Source organism: Triturus cristatus, chromosome 7, assembly GCF_964204655.1.
Source record: "Triturus cristatus chromosome 7, aTriCri1.1, whole genome shotgun sequence".
In the NCBI taxonomy this organism is placed as follows: domain Eukaryota; kingdom Metazoa; phylum Chordata; class Amphibia; order Caudata; family Salamandridae; genus Triturus; species Triturus cristatus.
The window spans coordinates 1350622202-1350642484 of NC_140590.1; the positions used below are offsets into that span (position 1 = coordinate 1350622202).

Below are 20283 nucleotides of genomic sequence, written 5' to 3' on the forward strand. Positions count from 1 at the left end.
TTGTGCCTTCTAATAAACTCAAAGGATTGTCATAGGAAGGAACAAACTTTTCTCCATAGTAGTACTACTTACTTGCTGGTAAAAGTTTTCAGCGTTCAAATCTGATATAACTGTTACCAAAAATGAAGCACATATCTTCATCAATATATTAGAGGCGGTGAAACATTGTAGACTACTGAGAAACTACTTCCTGAACCCTCTCATGGTGGTGAATAGTTGAGTACTCACCCATGCATTACGTGGAACTATTTTTAATACAGTATGTGACATTCAGCACATCACAAGTCTTTTAAAGTAGAAATGAGAGGAGACCAAATAAAGCTGATTAACCAGGTTATGTTTGTTTCAGTCGGCATATTCAAGCTACAAAAGCTCAATGAAGTAGAGATTTTGTTGAATTATCAGTTTTGGACAATGGAGGCAGTAGGGGCATAAGATTACTCCTATTAGTTTCTTTATATTTGTCTTGGGTATTGAATTATTTAATGTACCAGTGAATAAGATGCATATCTAACCTGGTTTGCAATTTGAGGAACTGATGCTAAACCTGTTTAAAAGGTTTCTCTGATCGATGTTTAGGTTTTGTTTGATTCTCCTTTCTTGCACTGCTTAATTTTGTGTGCTCCCTTAATAGCAATTACAATCTTTATAATCTTCCCACAGCTTATTGGTTTCAGTTTAGATTCAACCAAACCTGGATGTATAATAACTCTCTTCATAGATTACCTGGAATCTTAAGTTCTGATTAGAGTGCAGTTATGGTTGTAGGGATGTCCGACTAAAAAGAAATGCTAAGCAATAAATGGGTGTTGGCCATTGCCCTCTTACCTATATTGAAAATGTAGCTAAATGGGCACTCCCGCAAAAAAAACAAAAAAACGTTCAGTTTGAAAACACACATTCATAAAGATCTATGTTCAAGATTAAGTGTTTGAGTTCTAATACTGATTTGAGTTCCGGCAAATGATGAGCTCTTTTTATCTTCAATGGTTTACTGTATTACTTTGTTTTGTAAACAGTGTATCAGAGAGTACTGATTTTGTTTTTCTTCTTTTCCAGTGAATTCCTGAACTGAGGAAACTACACTTCAACATGGAGGAACTACATGATGTTCAGTTAACTGAGATTAAACCTCTTCTCACAGATAAGGTACAGCCCATTGGAAAGCATTAACTAAGTGACTGAATATTAGCGTATGGGTGGCCAGTGTTACTGACTTGAAGTGATACAAGAAATACAAGGGGGAGTTGGAGCTTTCTTTTCTAAATGTTATGTTCAGCTTTTTGGCATTAAACCTAGTCAGTGAAAACAGCATTATAGTATTTGAAATTCACATAGTATTTGTACCATCACATGCTACAAGTATAAAAGATTCTGTGATGGTCAGTCCCAAACATTCCTTCAAATGATAGTTTGCTAGTAACATTCTAAACCTGATCAAACTCTACTCCATCAAATCCACTTACCGTTCTGGCTTTTTCCTTACAGATACGTACATTGTCTGTCTGTATTGTGGTCCTTGTTAAGGTTAAGTGGGGCAACACACTTGAAAACAGTGATTTATAAAAGCTAGGGAATTAACTGGAACATTATGCGCTGGGTGACCTGAATCTTTTGTTAACCCCAATTTATTTTCTGTTTCCTTTTGTCATGTAAAGTATTGTGATGTAGGAAAGCATAAAAAGTGTAGGCGTAGGTTTACTGCTGCAGTGTCTGCATGATCGCACAACTGATGTTGTTAAAAAATAATTTAGATTGGAAAAGTGACGTGACAATTTCACTTCCCCTGAGGTGACCTGTTTCTTATGCTAGCTGTTCAGTCAAGTCGAGGCATTCGTTCCTCTTTCTGGAAAGATTTTCCAGATATTTGACATCGACTGACTCCTTTGAGATGTGGTATGGGGCAATCTTCCAGATATTAGGCACAGCATTAATTAAAAAAAAATCTATAAAGCAAAACTGTTAGTACAATAGTTTCTTCACTTTCTCAGTCCGTGCATTCAGTCCTCTTTAGGTATTGCTTTGTGAATACTTTGAAGTGGTTTTCCTATGTGAAAGTCTACTGTTGACGAGTGTTGGACTTGGCCCTTCTGGCAGGTTCACCCCTGGACTTTTTGGCTTTTTATTGGTGACTTGGTGTGGTGATTGTTTGGTCTCTGCGCACTTTCCCTGTGTCCCAGGGTAAAGTGCGTGCGTGCTCTGAGTGCATGTGGTGAGATAGGCCTGCCCTCCCATAGGAATGCATGGGGAATGTATGTGTCCCTAGTAGTTCCTGATGCGTGGGGTGTGCAGGCCCGAGTTTGGTATGTGCGGACTCGTGGGAGTGAATGCTGCGCGATGATGTGTGCGGCGTGCATGTACCTAGTGTGGAAGTGCCACTTCTAGAAGTGGGCACTTCTGTGTGCAGTGTGTCTGTCGCGTGATTGGCTGGTCGTGTCATGTGACGGGCTAGGGATTCCCCAGAGTCAGGATGAGTCACCCAGTGGTGAATGGGGAGGTCAGCAGCTAGATGGGTGGGAGGAGTACACCTGGGTCCTGAATAGGACAGGGTTTTCCAAACACAATGCTGGCCCCGCCCCCTGTGGTGCGACTGACGACCCTAGCCCTTCCAGTGAATAGAGTGAGGGGCTGAGCACATCAAGGGTGCTCCCCAACCAGCTGCGACGGGTTTTCCCCCTCACCCTGAACCCAGAACAAAGGGTTTGCCTGTATAAAAATGGGGCTGTGTCCCCACAGAATCTGTTCTCTGCCAGGATCCTGCCTGAGGGGGGCTGCTGCTGCTGCTGCTGCTGCTGGACCAGAGGACCGCCACTTGGACTACCTCCCTGCCTGGAGGCCCAGTGAGCTGGCTCTGGGTCCAGCCTTGCCCCCCCCACCCCTGCCTTGCTGTATGCAGGGGAGAACTTTGCTGGACTTTTGTTTTTATCCTCCTCTAAGCGCTGGGAGCGCTTTAATTGTATCCCTAAGCGCCTGGCAGCGCTTTTACTGGACTTATAGCGCTAGGAGCGCTTTATTTGGCACCCAGCATCAAGAAGCGCTTTCCCTGAAAGGCGCCTTCATTGGAGCGCGTAGCGCGGCGCTACGATAATCCAGGAGGGAACCCCGACGTAGGGATTCCCCCGCTTTGGTGGGATTTAAGGCGGGTGCCCACCCCGTATTGTGGCACTCGGTGGCGGGTGCCTACCCCGCTTATTTTATTGTTTCATATACGGGTGCCCACCCCGTATCGCCTCCCTCGCGGGTGCCTACCCCGCTGTGTGTGCCCCGAGACGAGTAGCCACTGTCGTATTTTTGTACCTGAAGGCGGGAGCCCACCCCGCGCTTCAGTAAAGGGAACACGAGAAGTTCCTCATTGCCGCCGGAGGGTTGCCTGGCAACCGGGACTCCTACCGCCGCGTCATCAGCACGCAGGGCGGAGGCAGGAAGTCCCGGCTCCAGGGGGAGCGAGGCAGCGAGACGCTGCTGCCCTGCCGAAAGAAGCCGCCGACCAGGTGAGGAGGGGCCCGGGGAGGGGGAGAGAGCCTTCGCACGTTGCCTGTGCCTGCCCCCACCCACGGGGCCCCAGGGAAAGCGGCCGGTGCACCCCCAGGGAGTGAGAAGAGGCTGAATACCCCGCAGTGTTGGTGCCTCTCGGGGCACCTCTCCGTTGCTAACAACGTCTTCCCAGCTGCGCCGCCGATCGGGCAGCTGCAACGTGTGGGGGCAAGTCCGTGTTGAGTCCCAGAGGGGGACTCGGGGGCATTCTTGATTCTGAGTCCCAGAGGGGACTCCAACATACGGGGGCGTTTCTTTGGTGGCTAGAGCGGCCCCGGAAGGCAGCGGGCCGCTCCAACGAAGGGCCACATTATTGATCAGAGCCTGCGAGGCTCAGGGGGACCACGAGTATTTTTGCGAGCCCCGGGAGGCTCCATCCATACGGGGGCATTTCTTTTGTGACTGAGTGGCCCCAGATGGCAGCGGGCCACTCCCACCTTGCCCCACAGAGTTGCGCAGAGCCCCGAAGGCTCTAGGGGGCATTTTGTGCATTTAGAGCCACGAGGCTCCAACCCCTTCCATATTTGTTTAGGAAGGCACAGTGGTGCCCCAGCATTTCACCAGTTGCCCAGCACTTAGTGGGCAACTGCTACGTGTAGGTTGTGCTTTGTGCGCCCTGGTCTGCGCAGCCTGCGCGGTCGCGCCCTGACTTTGCTGGGACATAGGGCGTCCTAGCCCCGACAAGGCCAGTTGGCCTAGGGACTGCCACCGGTGGTGGCGAATGTGAGTTTTGCGCTATTGTTCCTTTCCTGCACCTCTGAATGTGTTTATGCGTCATGTGCTTTGCTTTACACCGCTGAATGTATTTTATGCATCATGTGTTTCCCTTGTTCTGCACCTCTGAATGTGATGCATCATGTGTAAAGTGCGTTTACCCCTACTGGTATTGTGATACTTAGGTGGTTGTTTTCTCCCTAGTACAGGTGGTGCTAGTGAGGTCCTGATTCCCTGCGCAATATTGTCCAAAGGTGGTTAGGGTTGCGTAGGTGGTACGTTCTGATACCAGTAGTTACTGGTTGTGTGCTATATGTTCTATTTTTAGTGCTACAGTGATTGTATGTGCTATGTTCTAAAATATTATTCCTACGTTCTAAATGCTATTTCTAAAGAGTGCTAATTCCTGACAGTGGTCCATGTGGCCCTGTCCCCTGTATATATAATCCCTTGTAAATTCTGCCCGTGCCTGTTGGCACATTGTAAAGTGTGTGTTTTTATCTAATGTGTTGTGTATAATACAAAGGTTATTTTTATATAATACCTTGTGTGGAGTTTCCTTTGTGGTGGGCCTTGGGTGTTGTTGCTGGGTGCGCGCGCAAACGCTTTACACATCGCCTCAGGGATAAGCCTGTCTGCTCGTGCCAAGCTACCAAGGGGGTGAGCAGGGGTTATCTTTGGCGTGTAACTTCCTTGCCCTGACTAGAGTGGTGGTTTCTGCCTGACTTTGGCGCAAGCCTTAGCCAACCAGAAATCCCATTTCTAACAACGAGTTTATAGTTTTGCAGTGGGTTGTACCCTGTCATGTTTGGAGTTTTACTTGTTCACTGTATAGTCTGTGTTATTTGTGATTATCTGGTAAAAATAAGCTAATCTACATAAAAAAATGTAAAAACAGTTCAGTAGCCAAATAAAATTAGTTCAGTAATACTCCTATTCTTTGCACATACCACAGTTCATTACTTTGAAGCCTTTTAGTCTGAAGTGAAAAGTAAATGCTAGTCACAAAACATTACAGATGAGCATCCAACATTTTGGATGAGCATAGTAAATGAAAATATGTAAAGAGTTGAGACCTGCCTTTTGAAGACAAAGGGACATTGAAGTTCAGTGCATTATGAATAGTGTTGTCCTTGTATGAGGGTAGCCAAGCCTTACCCTTCAGGGTTGCTTTGTCCTATTCTCCTCAGCCATAGTTCTTGGTCCTTCAACATTTATGAAGAGTTGAAAGCGGGGTTCCCCACTGAATGTGGCAGGAGAAGTGCACATAGACCATGTTTTCTCAGCAATGCAACTTCTGGGGAGGAACATGGCGACCGCCAGCTAAACGGCTGCAGCTCAGCTCTTCCCTTTTTCCAGTATCACCATGAGTTCTAGTTAAAGTCCACCCCCCCGTGTATACATATATGTGGATATGCTTCTGGACAGAGCTCTCGTCGGAGGATCTCCTGGGGTCATCGGGAGAAGGCGGCGGGAAGTGCAGTTCTGGAGTCGGCGGTGTAAGCTGCTACCGGTTCTGGCGTTGGAAGGAGGCGGCTCGAGATCGTAGGAGACGCGACGCAGCTCTGTTCCGGGTCGCGGGAGGTACAGCCGGTAGTAGCGTTGGCCCGCTCGCGATTGCGATCCTGAGGGAGCCAGGAACTGATGTTTGCGCTCTGGACACAATCCCCCAGGTAGAGAGTCGACGTCTCCTATTTTGCCTCCCCCAGAGGGTTCCAAAACTGGGAGAAGTGAGACAGGCGAGAAGCAGGCATATTCGCCTGTGTATTTTTTTTCAGCTTGGTGTGCTTAGTCGGCTTGTCGATGCAACTCATTGTGGAGGATCTGGGATTCTAAATATAAAGGCACCAGGCAAGTGCATGGACGACGGGAAGAAGTATAGCCTTGGGTCTTGGCAGTCCTGGTTGCCTAGAAGGCACTGGCAGTTTTAAGGGTATAACAGCAGCAGAATCAAAAGATACTCAGGTGCCTAAAATAAATGGATATACCCTACGCACAAGGGAAGCACACGATATTGAAGAACCTATATATCCCCCTCGTATATCTCCACCGGTCTCTGAAGTGAGGGTTTTCAGTAGACTAGGTAAATCTAGGGAGAATAACACAGGCGAGGGGAGCGAGTCTAAAGGCAAAAAGGGAGATATTACTAAGAGGAAGGGTAGGGGTAAGAAGGGGTCCCCTTCCAAAATAAAAATCACCCCATCGCTTAAAACGTTTTATAAAGGTATGTCCACCACTACTACTACTACAACCACCACACCTCCCACACAGGCAGCCTCCACCGATGATACTTGAAAAAATATGAGCCAGGGTAACATTCTAGAGCCCGTTAGTACTTTGAGTTTTTCAAATGAGAGGGGGGTAGACATGCCACCTGATACAGGTTCAACTATGACTTCAACTATGACGCACCCAGCTGTAAGTCTGTCAAATAGGTATTCGGTGTTGGCAACTGAGGGTCCTGAAATACCTACCACAGAGCAACCTAAAGGTTTCAGTATAGAACGATCTGATATTGCGGACGGTAATGTAATTACTAACGGTGTAGATAAAGCGGACGCAATAGGTAAATCGAACACGACATTGCATACTTTGGCGGACATACTCCTAGCAATGAAAGAGGAAATCGCTTGCAGATTCACGGTGTCCGAAACCAATCAGGCGGAAATGACTAACAGATTTTTAATCTCCGAGGCCAACCAGGCAGCAATCCAAGCCTCCTGTGAGGTATTAAGCAAAAGACTAGACAAGGTCACAGTAAGAGCGGAAGCAATTGAGCTGGAAATCCCTAAAATTAAAGATTCTGTGCGTTCCACTGAAGTTGAACTAGCCAAACTATCCGTCCAGAGCAAAGAATTGAAAGAGGATCTTGAACGTTTAGAAAATTATTCTCGGCGTAACAACCTAAGGATTTTAAATGTTCCTGAAGCCTTGGAGGGATCCGACATTAAGGGATTTGTGATATCTGTATTAAAGGGATCAGTCTTAAAAGATGCGCCAGAAGTTGATCTTGTACACGAAATACAGAGGGTGCATCGTGACCCTTTTAGGTGGAACCTCGCCAAACAAAAACCCAGAAAGAGATTGGTTAATTTTTTTACTTATTCAGTTGAGGAACAAATCCTGTCCTCTGCTTTAAAAGAAGGCTGTATTTCTTACAACAGCCCTAACCCCTTCTCCTTTCAGATTAGATCAGATATTGCCCACACGACTGCAACTAGACAGTGGGAGCTGGGGAGAAGGCTGGAAGAGTTCAATAGAATTGGGGACAAGGCACAGTTGAAGTTTCCCGCGTTACTTTGTGTAATGCGGAACAACCATATGTACCAGATAAAAAACGGCGAGGAAGCGGATGCACTAATAGAGAAGATTAGGGATGAGCGGGAGGTGAAGTAAATAGGGGGGATAGTGAATAAAGCTCGCTTCACTTAGAAAAGTGTGTTTCTGGCAAGAACTCTGGATTAGTTATTTTTTCTTTTTTCTTAAGGGGGAGACAGGAGCCGAATAGGCTTAAGCCTATTGGATGGGAGGGTTCCTCATGGGAAGTCGGGGAACTAGGGGTTTGGGGGGGGGGGGAGAGGGGTCACGGGTGGGTTGCAGTGGGTAAAAAAGAAATAAATCAACCTCCTCTCACCTTTAGAATTCAGACTACTCTGTACAGAGGTAAATGGCAGGAAAGCAAGGTCAAGGGGGTAGAAGGACAGCTTTATTTCTTGGAACCTGAATGGGTTGAGGTGCCCTAGAAGGCGAAGGTTGATCCTTAAATATCTGGAACTTTCTTCTGCTCAAATTTGCATATTGCAGGAGACGCACCTGAGCTATACTGAGACCTGTCTAATTTTCTCTAAAGTCCCTTGGATAAAGTGCTATAGTGTGTCAAATCCGACGTCACACAGTAGGGGTGTGGCAATTCTGGTTAAACCTGATGTTTCCTGCTCCATAAATAAATCACAATCGGATTCCTCAGGAAGGTGGTTAGTAGTCCAATTAACGCTAGAGAACACAGATCTAGTGTGTGCCTCTTATTATGGTCCAAATGTAAATGACCCGACCTACATTTGTAAATTACAATCAATACTGACTCTGGAAATCCCCCCCTTATGTTATCGATGGAGATTTTAATGTCCTGTTAGATCCATCAAAAGACAGATCTAATTCGAGTCCCTATGTAGGAGCCCCGAAGATACGTTGTGCTTTATTAAATGATACAAGATCTGGATCTGGTTGATACTTGGAGGGCTAAGAAGGGAGCCCAGCAGGGTTTTGCGTTCTATAGTAAAAAAAAAGAATCCCTCCTCCAGGATCGACTATGTATTTATAGATTAACCCTGAACGGTCTAGACAGGATTTCTGTTATGCCAAGTCACCTTTCAGACCATGCCCCAGTACAATTTGTATATCAGGTAAAAGGGTTGCAGCCTCAGTCCAGATGGACCTTAAATAGAGTTAAGCTTTTGGATCCGGTAGTTATAGAGGCTGCGAAGTCTTCCTCTAATTCCTATAATTTTTTTTCTTTAAATATGGGTTCTACCTCAATGAATTATATTCGGGATGCATATAAAGCGAATCGAAGGGTGAAGCTCCATGGTATTTGTTTTCAGAATAGAGCGGAGGCTGGGGTATTTAAAGGTATTGAGGGAAAAATAAGTCAATTGGAGAACGAGAGAAACTGATTAAGCAATGGCGATTCAGAGCGCTTATCGAAAGTCCTGAAGGACTTAGATGAAGTACGACAGGAATATAGAGGGAAATTGGATGCAAATTGCAAAGCACAATGGCACTCTAGAAACATGCAACATTTTGAATACGGGGAAAAAGCAGGAGCATTGTTGGCCTGGAAGGCCAGACCTGATCATGCCAGGAATAACATTAGAGAATTGATAATTAATAACAATGGGGAAACATCAAGTAATTTTGAAGATATGCAAGCTTGTCTCCTCTCTATTTTTCAGACATTTATAAAGAGGATTTGGCACAATCTTTGAGCTCTATACAATCATGGTTGAGTAATAAATCGTTGTCCTCTTTCAGAGGAGAGCCGGATTAGGTTAGATGCCCCATTCACTTTGGAGGAAATATCCGAGCAAATGAAGAAATCTAAGAACAAAAAAGATGCGGGTTCGGATTCACTTCCAAGTGAAGTATATAAACATCTTGCAAAAGAATTGACCCCAGTATTTGGTACTATCTTTAACTCAGTTTACTGTCCCAAGGGCAGGGCTCCTGAGTCCTGGAAGCAGGCAACAATAGTTCTGATCTTGAAACCAGGTAAGGACCCTCTAAAAGCGGACTCCTATCCTCCAATCTCCCTGCTAAATGCTGACTAGAAGATCTTTATGGGCATATTGGCGGGGAGATTGGGGAAATTGGTCCCAAAGTTGGTCCACACAGATCAGAAGGGTTTTGTTGCAGGAAGGTGCATCCAGGAGCAGACGCAACTGTTAATAGGAAACATCGACCTGGCCATTCAGAGAACAGATCCCTTGGCCGTAGTCGCTTTGGACGTGGCCAAGGCATTTGACAGTCTGCTGGGTGTACCTTTGGGGACTATTGGAGGCAATGGGATTCAGACCCATTTTTATCCAAACACTGCGAAATTGTTATCAGGCAGCTTCAGCACGCATCCTTTTAAATGGTTTATTGACTTCAAGTTTTACTATCCAGAGGGGAACCAGGCAGGGATGACCGATTTTGCCTTTTATTCAATATCTACATAGAACCATTGGCACAAGCGATCAGGCTGGACGACTCGATCTATCCCTTTAGGTCTGAACATTATAGTTGTAAGATGGCTCTGTATGCCGAAGACCTAATACTATACACAAGTTAGCCAGAGGTGGTTATTCCCCAGGTTAAGGCGTTATTGGCAGAATTTGGCTCCCTGTCTGGTTACTCAGTTAATAAATCAAAAACAGAGGTAATGAACTGGAATTTGGATCAATGGACAGGAGCAGTTAGTACAGAGTTCAGATATTTGGGGATTTATAGTGTTAAAACCTTAGAAAAGATTCCTCAGATTAATCTAAATAGTCATCAAAGAAATGGATCGCCTTTTTAGTCGATGGAGGAATCTTCCCTTAACCATTTACGGGAAAATTAATTTGGTAAAGATGGTCATTCTCCCTAAGCTTACCTACCTATTTTCTACTATACCTCTTACCTTTCCAAATAAGGGTATTAGTAGGGTTCAGAGTAGGATTGGGGGTTTTGTGGGGGGGGGGGCGACAAAGGGGTTCGGTTGGCCTGGAAGAAACGAAGACGCAGACTTAGTAAAGGGGGGCTGGCCCTTCCCGATATTAGATGGTATGCAGTAGCTTTTCAGTTTAAAAGCATTCGGATGCTACTTGTAAAACCAGCGGAGTCAGATTGGGTTAGGCTGTTAGGGGAGATGGTGAGAGCTGAAGGAGGGGGCGGGGGCCAGGCTTTTCTATAGAAGTTTGGGGCTCCAAAGTTTTTCAAGCAAGTTCGCCTGAAGGTAGTGAGGGCTGCCTTGGAGCTGTGGTATAAGGTTAGACTCAGATTGGGGATTGGGTACTATTCAGACCTTGCCCCCATTTGGGAGGCGCCCGGAACACTGGGATGCCTTAAAGACAGTCTGGCGGTGCCTATGAGGAGGGCCGGTATTAACATCTTGTCTGAGTTGGCAGACTCCGATGGGATTCACCCCTGGGAATATCTAAGAACTAGGATCGGTGTTGGATTCTCTAGATTTAAATACCTACAATTAGTATCCTGGTTCGATGCAGAAAAAGGGGAAGTTGGAGGAAACAGGGAGGTTGAGAGGTTGTGTCAATCTATCCACCCATTGAAGAAGGAAATCTCAGTATGGTACCATTATTTATTAGAAGCTGAAGATCAGGAGATCCCCACCCCCTTCAACGTCGGTGTGGGCCCAAACCCCCCTTGACCCCACAATAGAATCTCATTTTGAGCCCTTCTTGAATGTATTATATAAGCATGTTAAACCTGTTAGTTTAAAAAAGAATCATTTTTTTATCAATAGACTTTACTATACCCCAGCGAAGTTAGCCAAGTTTGTCCCCCTCCTAAGTGTCTGAGATGCCTGCTACCTTTGGCTAACTACCTACATATCTTTTTTGAGTGTCCGGAACTGTAAATCTTCTGGAAGGAGGTTGGTGACTCTCTCCGACATTTTAAGACCAATATCGATATCAATTTGTCATTATTTTTTGTGGGGTAGATGACTGCATAGCCCGTCAAACAGTCTCTCCGTTATTTAGAGTCTTATTACTATATCTGGTTCTATTAGCTCGGAGAGAGATATGCAGGAAACGGAAAGACCCCTACCGCAGAAAAGGGAGGACTGGCTTAAAGCTTAGTTTGTTATGGCCCGACTGGAATATGATAGTGCAGAGGATAAGCCATTTAACATCTGGCATATCCTCTTATGAGTTGGGGTTGTAACTTAAGATTAATATAGTTGGTCCAATGATTACACCAAACTCCCTTATGAAAAAAAAAGGGAGTGGTCGGGGGACCAACGCGAATGCGGTAAGCCGGGAGGCCCATAGATCGTTATAGCGGCTTCATAAGACCCGCAGAGGCGTAAATAGTGATGAGGGCCAAAAAAAAAAAAAGCAGTGCAACTTCTGGACCTGTCTCTCCAGACTTGGCTAACTCCTAGGGCAGCACCAGTTGTGACTATGGGAGGTGGAGGTAGTTGGCAACCACCATGAAACTTACCATGCCTGATGCACAGAAATGCAGGGAGATGTTCGGATCTGCTATTTTCTATTGCTGACTGAGACAGGGTTGTTCCCTCTTTTAAAGAGGGTGTGACCGTTAGTAGCTCCTCCCTTCTCACAGGCAGTGGATATTGAAAAGGGTGGGGAATATTATCACTAGCACTATTAAGGTACAAAGGAAGGGTTCACGGTGGGGGGGGGGGGGGTTGCAGAATACACATCCCTATAGAGGTTGCTTCGCTAGTCAGGGAAGGACTCGTTCAGACAGCCATGGACTAACGAGGCCCTTTTCCTCTCACTGGAGGAGGTGGTATCGAATCCTGAATCAACATCACACATTTTCTGTGAAAGCACTTGCATGACTGAGATTTCAGTAGTCTTTAAAAGCTTGAAGTAGAATTTGGTTACCCAAGAGGCTGACCATAAAAATAATTTATTGTGCGATTCAAGTGGTTTGTAGTAATGTTCCTGCAAGTAATAAAGGACTGATTGAATACAATGGTCTAAGTTCATCTTCTTAATTGCCCAAATTGTTAGCCCTGATGAAGACCTACACAGCATAGAATGCAGTCTGGACTGTAGCAATATCTATCAAAACCTTTCTCCACTGTGCAACACCTGTTTTGCCAACAGTAAAACTTTGTATTTTTTTTAAATGTGAACTCATTGAAGGCACAAATACAATACAACTAGCATTTTCCCCATACTTAATTTTTTTTGTAATTAAACTCTGGCACTATTCATAGGCTAGATCGGCTCTCTGTAATTGGTTTGTAATAGACTAAATGAATGCTGTTTGGCTACAGTAAAGATCACAGTACATAACCACGCATCACCTCTCTGACATCTTGAACACTTCATACATGGCCACCCATCATTTAATTAAAGTTCTTGTCCCATGATGTGGAGTACGGCTGAGGTTACCTTTCCGTGTTCATGCCACCCTTCTTTCTTCCTTCAATTTAGCAAATCAAATCCTCTAACTTTTTCCCTTTCAGACACATTCCCACTTTGCTGCATCTTCTCCTGACTTTAGTTCTGTTAATCCAGTGTTGCTTTAACAGCAATGTGGAAATCGAAAATAATTGCTGTTAGCATGAGCTGAAGAACATCTTGTTTGCAGCATCCACTTTGTTAGCCTTGTGATTCTGCCGTCTTCACTGTTCCTATTCTGCTTAAGTCATCAACCTTAGTTCACGCCTTCTGTACTGAGCCAGAGCAATTTGAGCTCAGAAAGGCCTGTAGCTGCTAGAATGCACGTTTGAGAATGTAACTGTCTATCATTTCCTACTGATGTTAGCAGTTCTCTTTCCCCTCCCACTTTGTTGCCTAAGTGATATTCATCTGCCCATGTTTGTCAGTATCTATTCCTGTGTAGGACTGTACCTTCTATTTGAGTCTACATACTTACTCTGCAACAAACTGTGTATAAAAGGCCCATGGTTTCTGTATTCCATGTGCTACCTCCTACAGCGCCTGAGGGTGTTGTATTGATGTAGTCCCAATCATGAGTGATTAATAAACTTGTTCTTTGAATTCCAGCTTCAGTGCCAATCTCTTCTTTGTTAGTCTAAGGACCCGTGGACAAACTTAAGGGTGAACCCTGCACCAGTGTGCCCCTGAAAAGGCACATTTCCACAGTTTGGCGCCTGACTTGTGGGGCTCATCGGAGAGACAGCCGTCCGAAGAAGTGGACTTGACGGAGAAATGGAATCTTACTGAGGAGACGTCCTGCACGAGGAGACCTTTTGTCTTTGCAGACCAAAGTGCTTTTCCAGTTTTCCCGATTTGACCCTCCATGTGGTGGCCGGTCCCGACTGAGATCTCCTTTGGTGCAAGTTTTGCAGTGACCATTTGGTCGACCAAGAGATTGGCAGTTGGAGGTTGGAGACTTTTGTTTGGTAAGGTCGCTGAAGCGACACTCTTGATTTTGGACTTGCTTGGCCAAGATTCTGGTTTTGTTTGTTTATTGCTATAAATAAAGGCAGGTAATGTGGAGCTTTTTCTCTACTTTGATATATCTGGGATAAGTAATATTTTACTACTATTTGGTAGCATGCCTGCTCCTAGCACACTTCGTAGGTTGTGTTGCTGTCTTGGTGGTACCAAAATGGATTTAGAAAGTAGTCAGATGGCTCCCCTAGAGGGGACACCTAATAGGTACATGTATGTTAAATACGGTATTTCTTACATAATATGTAGTGCACTGTGGACCAAATATACGAAAAAGGATCCTGATTTACGATGGCCTGTAAATGCGTCATTTGATTTTTTAAATGATTCAGTATGTAGAGCAGTGTCTCTGTAAACGAAAGAGTCGACAAGTTATGTTTGATTGTGTACGAATGTGGGAGAAAGAAGTGCATGAGGAAAGAAGAAGCTGTAGCAGAAAAAGAACAGCAAAAAAAGATATATAAAAAAGCGTCGGAATTGAAAAATAAGGAGATGAAAGAAATAAAAGAAGATAGGGAGCGTCGTTTAGAGGTAACTGGCCAGTGACCTCTTAGGCGCCCTATTAATCCCATACTTAATAGACCTCAGGATAATTCCATCCTGTTAGATAGACTTTCACCCCCGTATAAATTCCCTAGTGCTCCTGAGAATGAGGGTTCTGAGGAGGAGCATTTGTCTTCAGAAGAAAAAGATCAAGATGGATGGAAGACTCGCTCTACTTTGACTACTGAAGGCAAGGCCACTCTTCAATCCGCTGCTCGTAAAGCAGCTTGTGGGAGTGCTCCAGAACTCGTAGCAATGGTTCAGCAGTGGAAAGATTTAGAGCAGTTATATTTTGTAGAGACGTTTACTTGGGAAGTAATACTCAGTTTTAGGAAACATTCTGATCTAGAGCCCTCTGATATAAATTCTAATTATAAACAATTAAGTGGCGACACCTTTCTTCCTTCATAGGTGCCTGATCTAATTAGGCGAGCGGTTAAATTGCGCACTGACACGTTTCGTTTGTGGGAGGAGAAAGAAGTAGCTGGTAAAGCTACAACTGAACAAACAGTTCAGACACCGGAGCGACAAGAGGGAGCTACAGGGACAGATAGATTCTAGTGGTATTGAAGTTACTATGAAACCCATGCGTGAAGCAGCACCTCTGTATATTTCCCCAAAGGGAGCGGGAACAAATGATGTTAAAGATTCAGATGATGCAAAGAGATATTTTGTTTATAATAGAGTTTACACTCCTTGGAGTAGAGCAGATGTTATGGCTCTTAAAGCTGCTTTGCCCGACCCACGAAAAAATCCGGCCGCTTTTTATGAAGAAGTGGAAGGAGCTATTAGGTCCTGTACTATGACTCTGCCAGATATTGACGTGTTTTTTGGACTTATTTTGCCCCCTGATATGTGGAGAGCAATTCGGAAGGTAGATGATAATGTAGCCTATGGTGATACTTGGGTGCATTAAGAGCAAATGGATGTGGCTAGAGAGCCTGCGCAGAAACCACGACCGGAGATATTAGATCTTCCCAAAGCTATTGTGATTAAATTGAAAACTCTTATACCCCATAAGAAAATAGATTGGACTACATTAGCGTCTTGTAAACAGAAAGCGGATGAGTCCGTTTCTGATTTCTTTACACGATTGGAAGAGACATTCCATGATTTTAGTGGGCAGTCATTGACCGATGACATGGGTAAGCATCTGTTCGTCAACAAATTTGTCGCTAACATGTTGCCAGAAATAGCTAGTCGCCTAAAGGACAGCGAGAGTTCATGGACAACGTCTTCCCCAGTCTCCCTTTTGGCTATGGCTCAGTATTATGAGCGACAGGAATTGGAAGCAAAAGGCAAGGAGGATAAAAAGGTTAAGGATCGAATAACGAAAGTTATGTTGGCTCAAGTCTGTGGTCCCTCATTTAGAGGTGATGGTAGAGGTAGACGTGTGCTGTATCGCCCTGGTGTACCCCTTTTCCCTCGAGCAACTTTGTCTTCTGATCAGTGTGCTTATTGTAAAGAAACTGGACATTGGCATTCTGAGTGCACCCTTTTGCGAGGTCAGCAGTATCAGCGGGGTAGAGGAAGTATGAAGCTGCCCAGGGAACACAGGAAATAGGGGCGGCATGGATAATCGTACCGGAATTGAGACAGTTGAACACAATCCAAATTCTTTTAAATACCTTTGATAGACTAAACCAATACCAAATATCTGATTATTCGGCTGATGGTCCTAAGGATTCTGATAATGCATAGGAATGCCTAGGATGGGGTAAGGAACCGGTTGAGGACCCAGTAGATCAGAGGGGTCCCTATGTCGATGCAAACGTCTTTGTTCTACTGATCCATTTCTGGTTGATACAGGAGCTACTCGTAGTGCTCCGTCTAAACAATTGGTTCTTAGGACTCCCCTGTCTGGCACAATGATAACATCGATAGGGTTCAATGGGACACTTAGCTCACTGTCACAGCCACTTACATTTAGTCTTGATAAATTCACTGCAACATGTTCATTTCTGCCTTCCCCTAACACGCCAGATAACATTGTGGGTATCGATATGCTTAAACATTTTCGTGCTACAATACGTTGTTTCCCAGAGGGTGTGCATGTTATTTTAAACGATAACTATCCAATGGTTGAGAGGTCTTGTCTTATTAAAGAGGATATTGCTTTGCCATCATTCCCTAGTACCTTGTGGTCTACATCAGATACCAATGTGGGACAAATGGTTATCCCACCAGTACATATTCAAGTGAAAGAAGGTGCTTCTTTGCCTCGACTGCCCAAATATAAAATATCTCTCAAAGGCGAAGAAGCATTGATACACATTGTTCAGGATTTGATTAAGGTGGGTGTTGTGGAAGAAGTCCCTTACAATACTTGTAATAGCCCTATTCTTCCTATTTAGAAAAAAGACACGGATTTTAAAATTGATATATTCATCATTGACTTGCGAGAGGCTAACAGGATTGTAGTGCCCCATTATCCGGTAGTCTGACATCACAACACTTCTTACTATGGTTCCTCCTACTGCAACTACATTCATTATGATCGATTTTGACGAATGCATTCTTCTCGATACCTATTCATCCTGACGGCCGTTATTTGTTTTTGCTTCACTTTGAATAATCAATCATTCAGGTTTTGTAGAGCTCCACAAGGGTATACAGAGTCCTAGCATTTATAGCCAGGCATTGAAAAGGCAGCTTGATTCTTTCCCTGCGCCAAAAGGGGGGGCTTTTATTCAACATGTCGATGACCTCTTGTTGGCTGCCGATACCCCTGAACAGTGTGAAGAAGGAACACTGTTATTGCTATCATTCCTTGCCTCTCATCATCACAAAGTCTCTCGGAAGAAATTGCAATATTGTAGACAGCAGCTTACCTATTTAGGTCACTTCCTGTCTAAGGAGGGACGTGCACTTAAACCAGATCGCATTCAAGCTATTTTAGACACGCCTGTGCCCCGTACTCAGAAGGATGTTCGTGCACTGATTGGCCTTACTACTTTCTGTAGGCAGTGGATCCCAAGCTTTTCTCACATTATTAAACCCTTTTGACTAAAGACACTCCAATGCCCCTCCCATGGACTACTGAATGTCAGCATGCTTTCCAACATTTGCGTCAAGCTTTGTTCTGCACCAGTATTAGGAACTCCAGACTACACTAAGGCTTTCACACTCTATGTACACGAGAGGGACGGTTGTTCTCTGTTTTAACAGACACACGGTGATAAGCAGCGTCCTTGTGCATATGTCTCAGCTGTCCTTGATCCAGTCGCCCGTGTGCTGCCTGGGTGTTATCAAGCGGTGGCGGCGACCGCTGTGTCCATTCGTCAAAGTGAGGGAATAGTCTTGTCACACAGATTGCTTGTGCTAGTACCCCATTCAGTTGATGCGCTTTTAAATCAAACAAAAACACAACATTTGACTAGTGCCCGCTTGACAGGATATGAATTCATACTTTTGGCCCCTCATATCACACTGAAAAGATGTTTGACTCTGAATCCTGCTACATCATTGCCATTTCCAGCCACTCCGTCTCAGTCACAATAGTTACATGACTGTATATCCCTTACTGAAAAACAAAGGGTCATGTTGACCTACAAGATACAACCCTTTCTAGTGTTGATGGGGAACTGTGGGTTGATGGGTCCTGCTTGAAGTTGCCTGATGGCACGACATCTGCTGCGTATGCAATTACAACACTTCAGTCAGTAGTTGAGACCGCTCGCATTCCACAGAAGTCAGCTCAAGCAGCCGAGTTGATAGCACTGACAAGAGCATGTGAGCTTAGCACAGATCTACTTAACATCTACACCGATAGCCGATATGCCTTTGGAGTGGCTCATGATTTTGGGCTACTCCTGGAAGGAAAGAGGCTTTCTTACTTCAAATGGGACACAAATAGTGCATGGGGAATTAGTACACAATCTCCTTACTGCCTTGACATATCCTAAGAAAGTGGCAATTGTTAAGTGTAGCGCACGCAAGAAAGTGACTGATAAAAATAGGAAAAGGCAATGCGTTTGCGGATCACACAGCTCGTGAGACTGCAATGCAGCAAAGTACTACACCCATGTATGTAGTTAAGTCACAGGCTGAAAGTTGGCATGATGCCAGGCAAGAGGTACTGGATATGCAGCGATCTGCTTCTTTTGAGGAATTGGACCAATGGTCTAAGGAGGGAACATTGGATGATGAGGGCTGTTGGAGGAATAAAGAAATGATAAAATGGAAGTTAACCACATCCTATGATTCACATGGGCCGGCACATGTTGGAGCGTCAATGGCAAAGCGACTAATGCATGTTTGGGATCATCCAGATATTGCCGGCACAGCTAAAAAGATAGTCCGGTCTTGTCTGATCTGTCTCCAGTATAATCCTAGAAAGGGAACAAGAACTCCCAACAGGAGGGGTTGCAATACCTACTGCACCTTTTGAGGTCTTGCAAATGGATTACATACAGTTTGAGCGTTGTAACAACCTAAAGTATGTCTTGGTAGTCGTTTGTGCCTTCAGTAAATGGATAGAGGCATACGCTACAAAAGATAATACAGCTCTTACTACATCAAAGGTGCTCCTAAAGGAGTTTTCCCCCCCAGATTCAGCATTTGTCGAGTTTTGTGGAGTTGCAACGGACCCCATTTCATTGGGCAAGTTGTTGATTACCTCATGAAAGGATTGGGAATCAAGCAGAAGTTCCATGCTGCTTTTCACCCACAATCAGCAGGGCTAGTAGAACGCTACAACTCTACCCTCAAACTAAAATTGGCCAAAATACAGGCTTCCACATCTTTGAAAATGGCCTGATGCACTGCCTTTGGTGTTGCTATCCATTAGATCGGTACCACATACACGATCTGGCCTCACACTGTATGGGGTGGGTTTTGGAAGGCCAATGAATATTTGGGGGATTCCTAAGCCACACCCAATACATGATGTACCCTATGTATTGATGAACGACTATTTGTCTCAGTTGACTGACAGTTTGTCTTCTATATATCAACAGGTTCGGGAGACTCTTCCAGACAGGTCGTAGGGTGCGGACCATGATCTAGGACCTGGGGACTTTGTCCTAACTAAGTCCTTTCAGCGGACCAGCTTGTTGGAGCCTCGTTGGCGTGGCACTGAGCAGGTGCTCTTGGCTGCCAGGACTGCGGTTCGAATGACCAACCGGAAGAACTGGGTCCACGCAATCCATTGTCGGAAAGTGTTGCAGTACCTAGTGAGCCCAGCTGTGTTGGCAGATCATCGCGACATCCTGGACATAGAGAAAGGACAAGCCAAGTCACCTGAAGGACCTGAGGAAGTCTTCCCGGACCGCACAATCCCTGTTACATCTTGATATGAGCTGCGACCCCGGAAGAAAGACACTTCGTTGCTGAAAAAGACTGTTTGAGCCACTGTCCTGGGTAGTGAAAGACGGAGTTACAAAGGGGTGCTCTTTTAGTGGCTACTCGTCTCAACCTCAGCGAAGAAACCAACGTCTGCCCAGGACCTTAGGGCACCATCTGTTCTGTTGTTCAACGGCAAGATGAACATGCCTGCGGTGAAGAAATCAACTGCTGCAAGAGTCTGTGATCAAGAGTGTTCATTATTGGACTTACTTCAATTATTGTTCTGATTGCTACAATAACATGGGTTGTAGAGGGAGTAGCTCCTGCTTGAAATCTACTGACTGCTACTACTCCTGTCCCCATTGAGCGCCACTATTCTACTCTTCCTTATCATGAGAAGAAAAACCGGATGTGCTATCTCAATAACACTTTCATTAAAATGTTGCATAATGCTACGAACATTACCAATTGTTGGGTCTGTGGAATGATGCCAGCTCCTCAGAAAAAGGGAGGAACGCCTTTTATTCCTCTGCCGTTTTCGCATAAT

At 44.9% G+C, this 20283-nt stretch overlaps 1 protein-coding gene across 3 annotated transcripts in view; it reads left to right on the forward strand.

Annotated features, from left to right (window-relative positions):
* NDRG3 (NDRG family member 3) overlaps window positions 1-20283 on the forward strand; it is a 589772-nt gene that overhangs the window by 8896 nt on the left and 560593 nt on the right. For all 3 annotated transcript variants that reach the window (XM_085619018.1, XM_085619019.1, XM_085619020.1), the window contains exon 2: window positions 1060-1149. In XM_085619018.1, the coding sequence (XP_085475144.1) occupies window positions 1093-1149 (57 nt within the window). In that variant the 5' untranslated portion in view covers window positions 1060-1092. The remainder of the gene's footprint in view (window positions 1-1059; window positions 1150-20283) is intronic.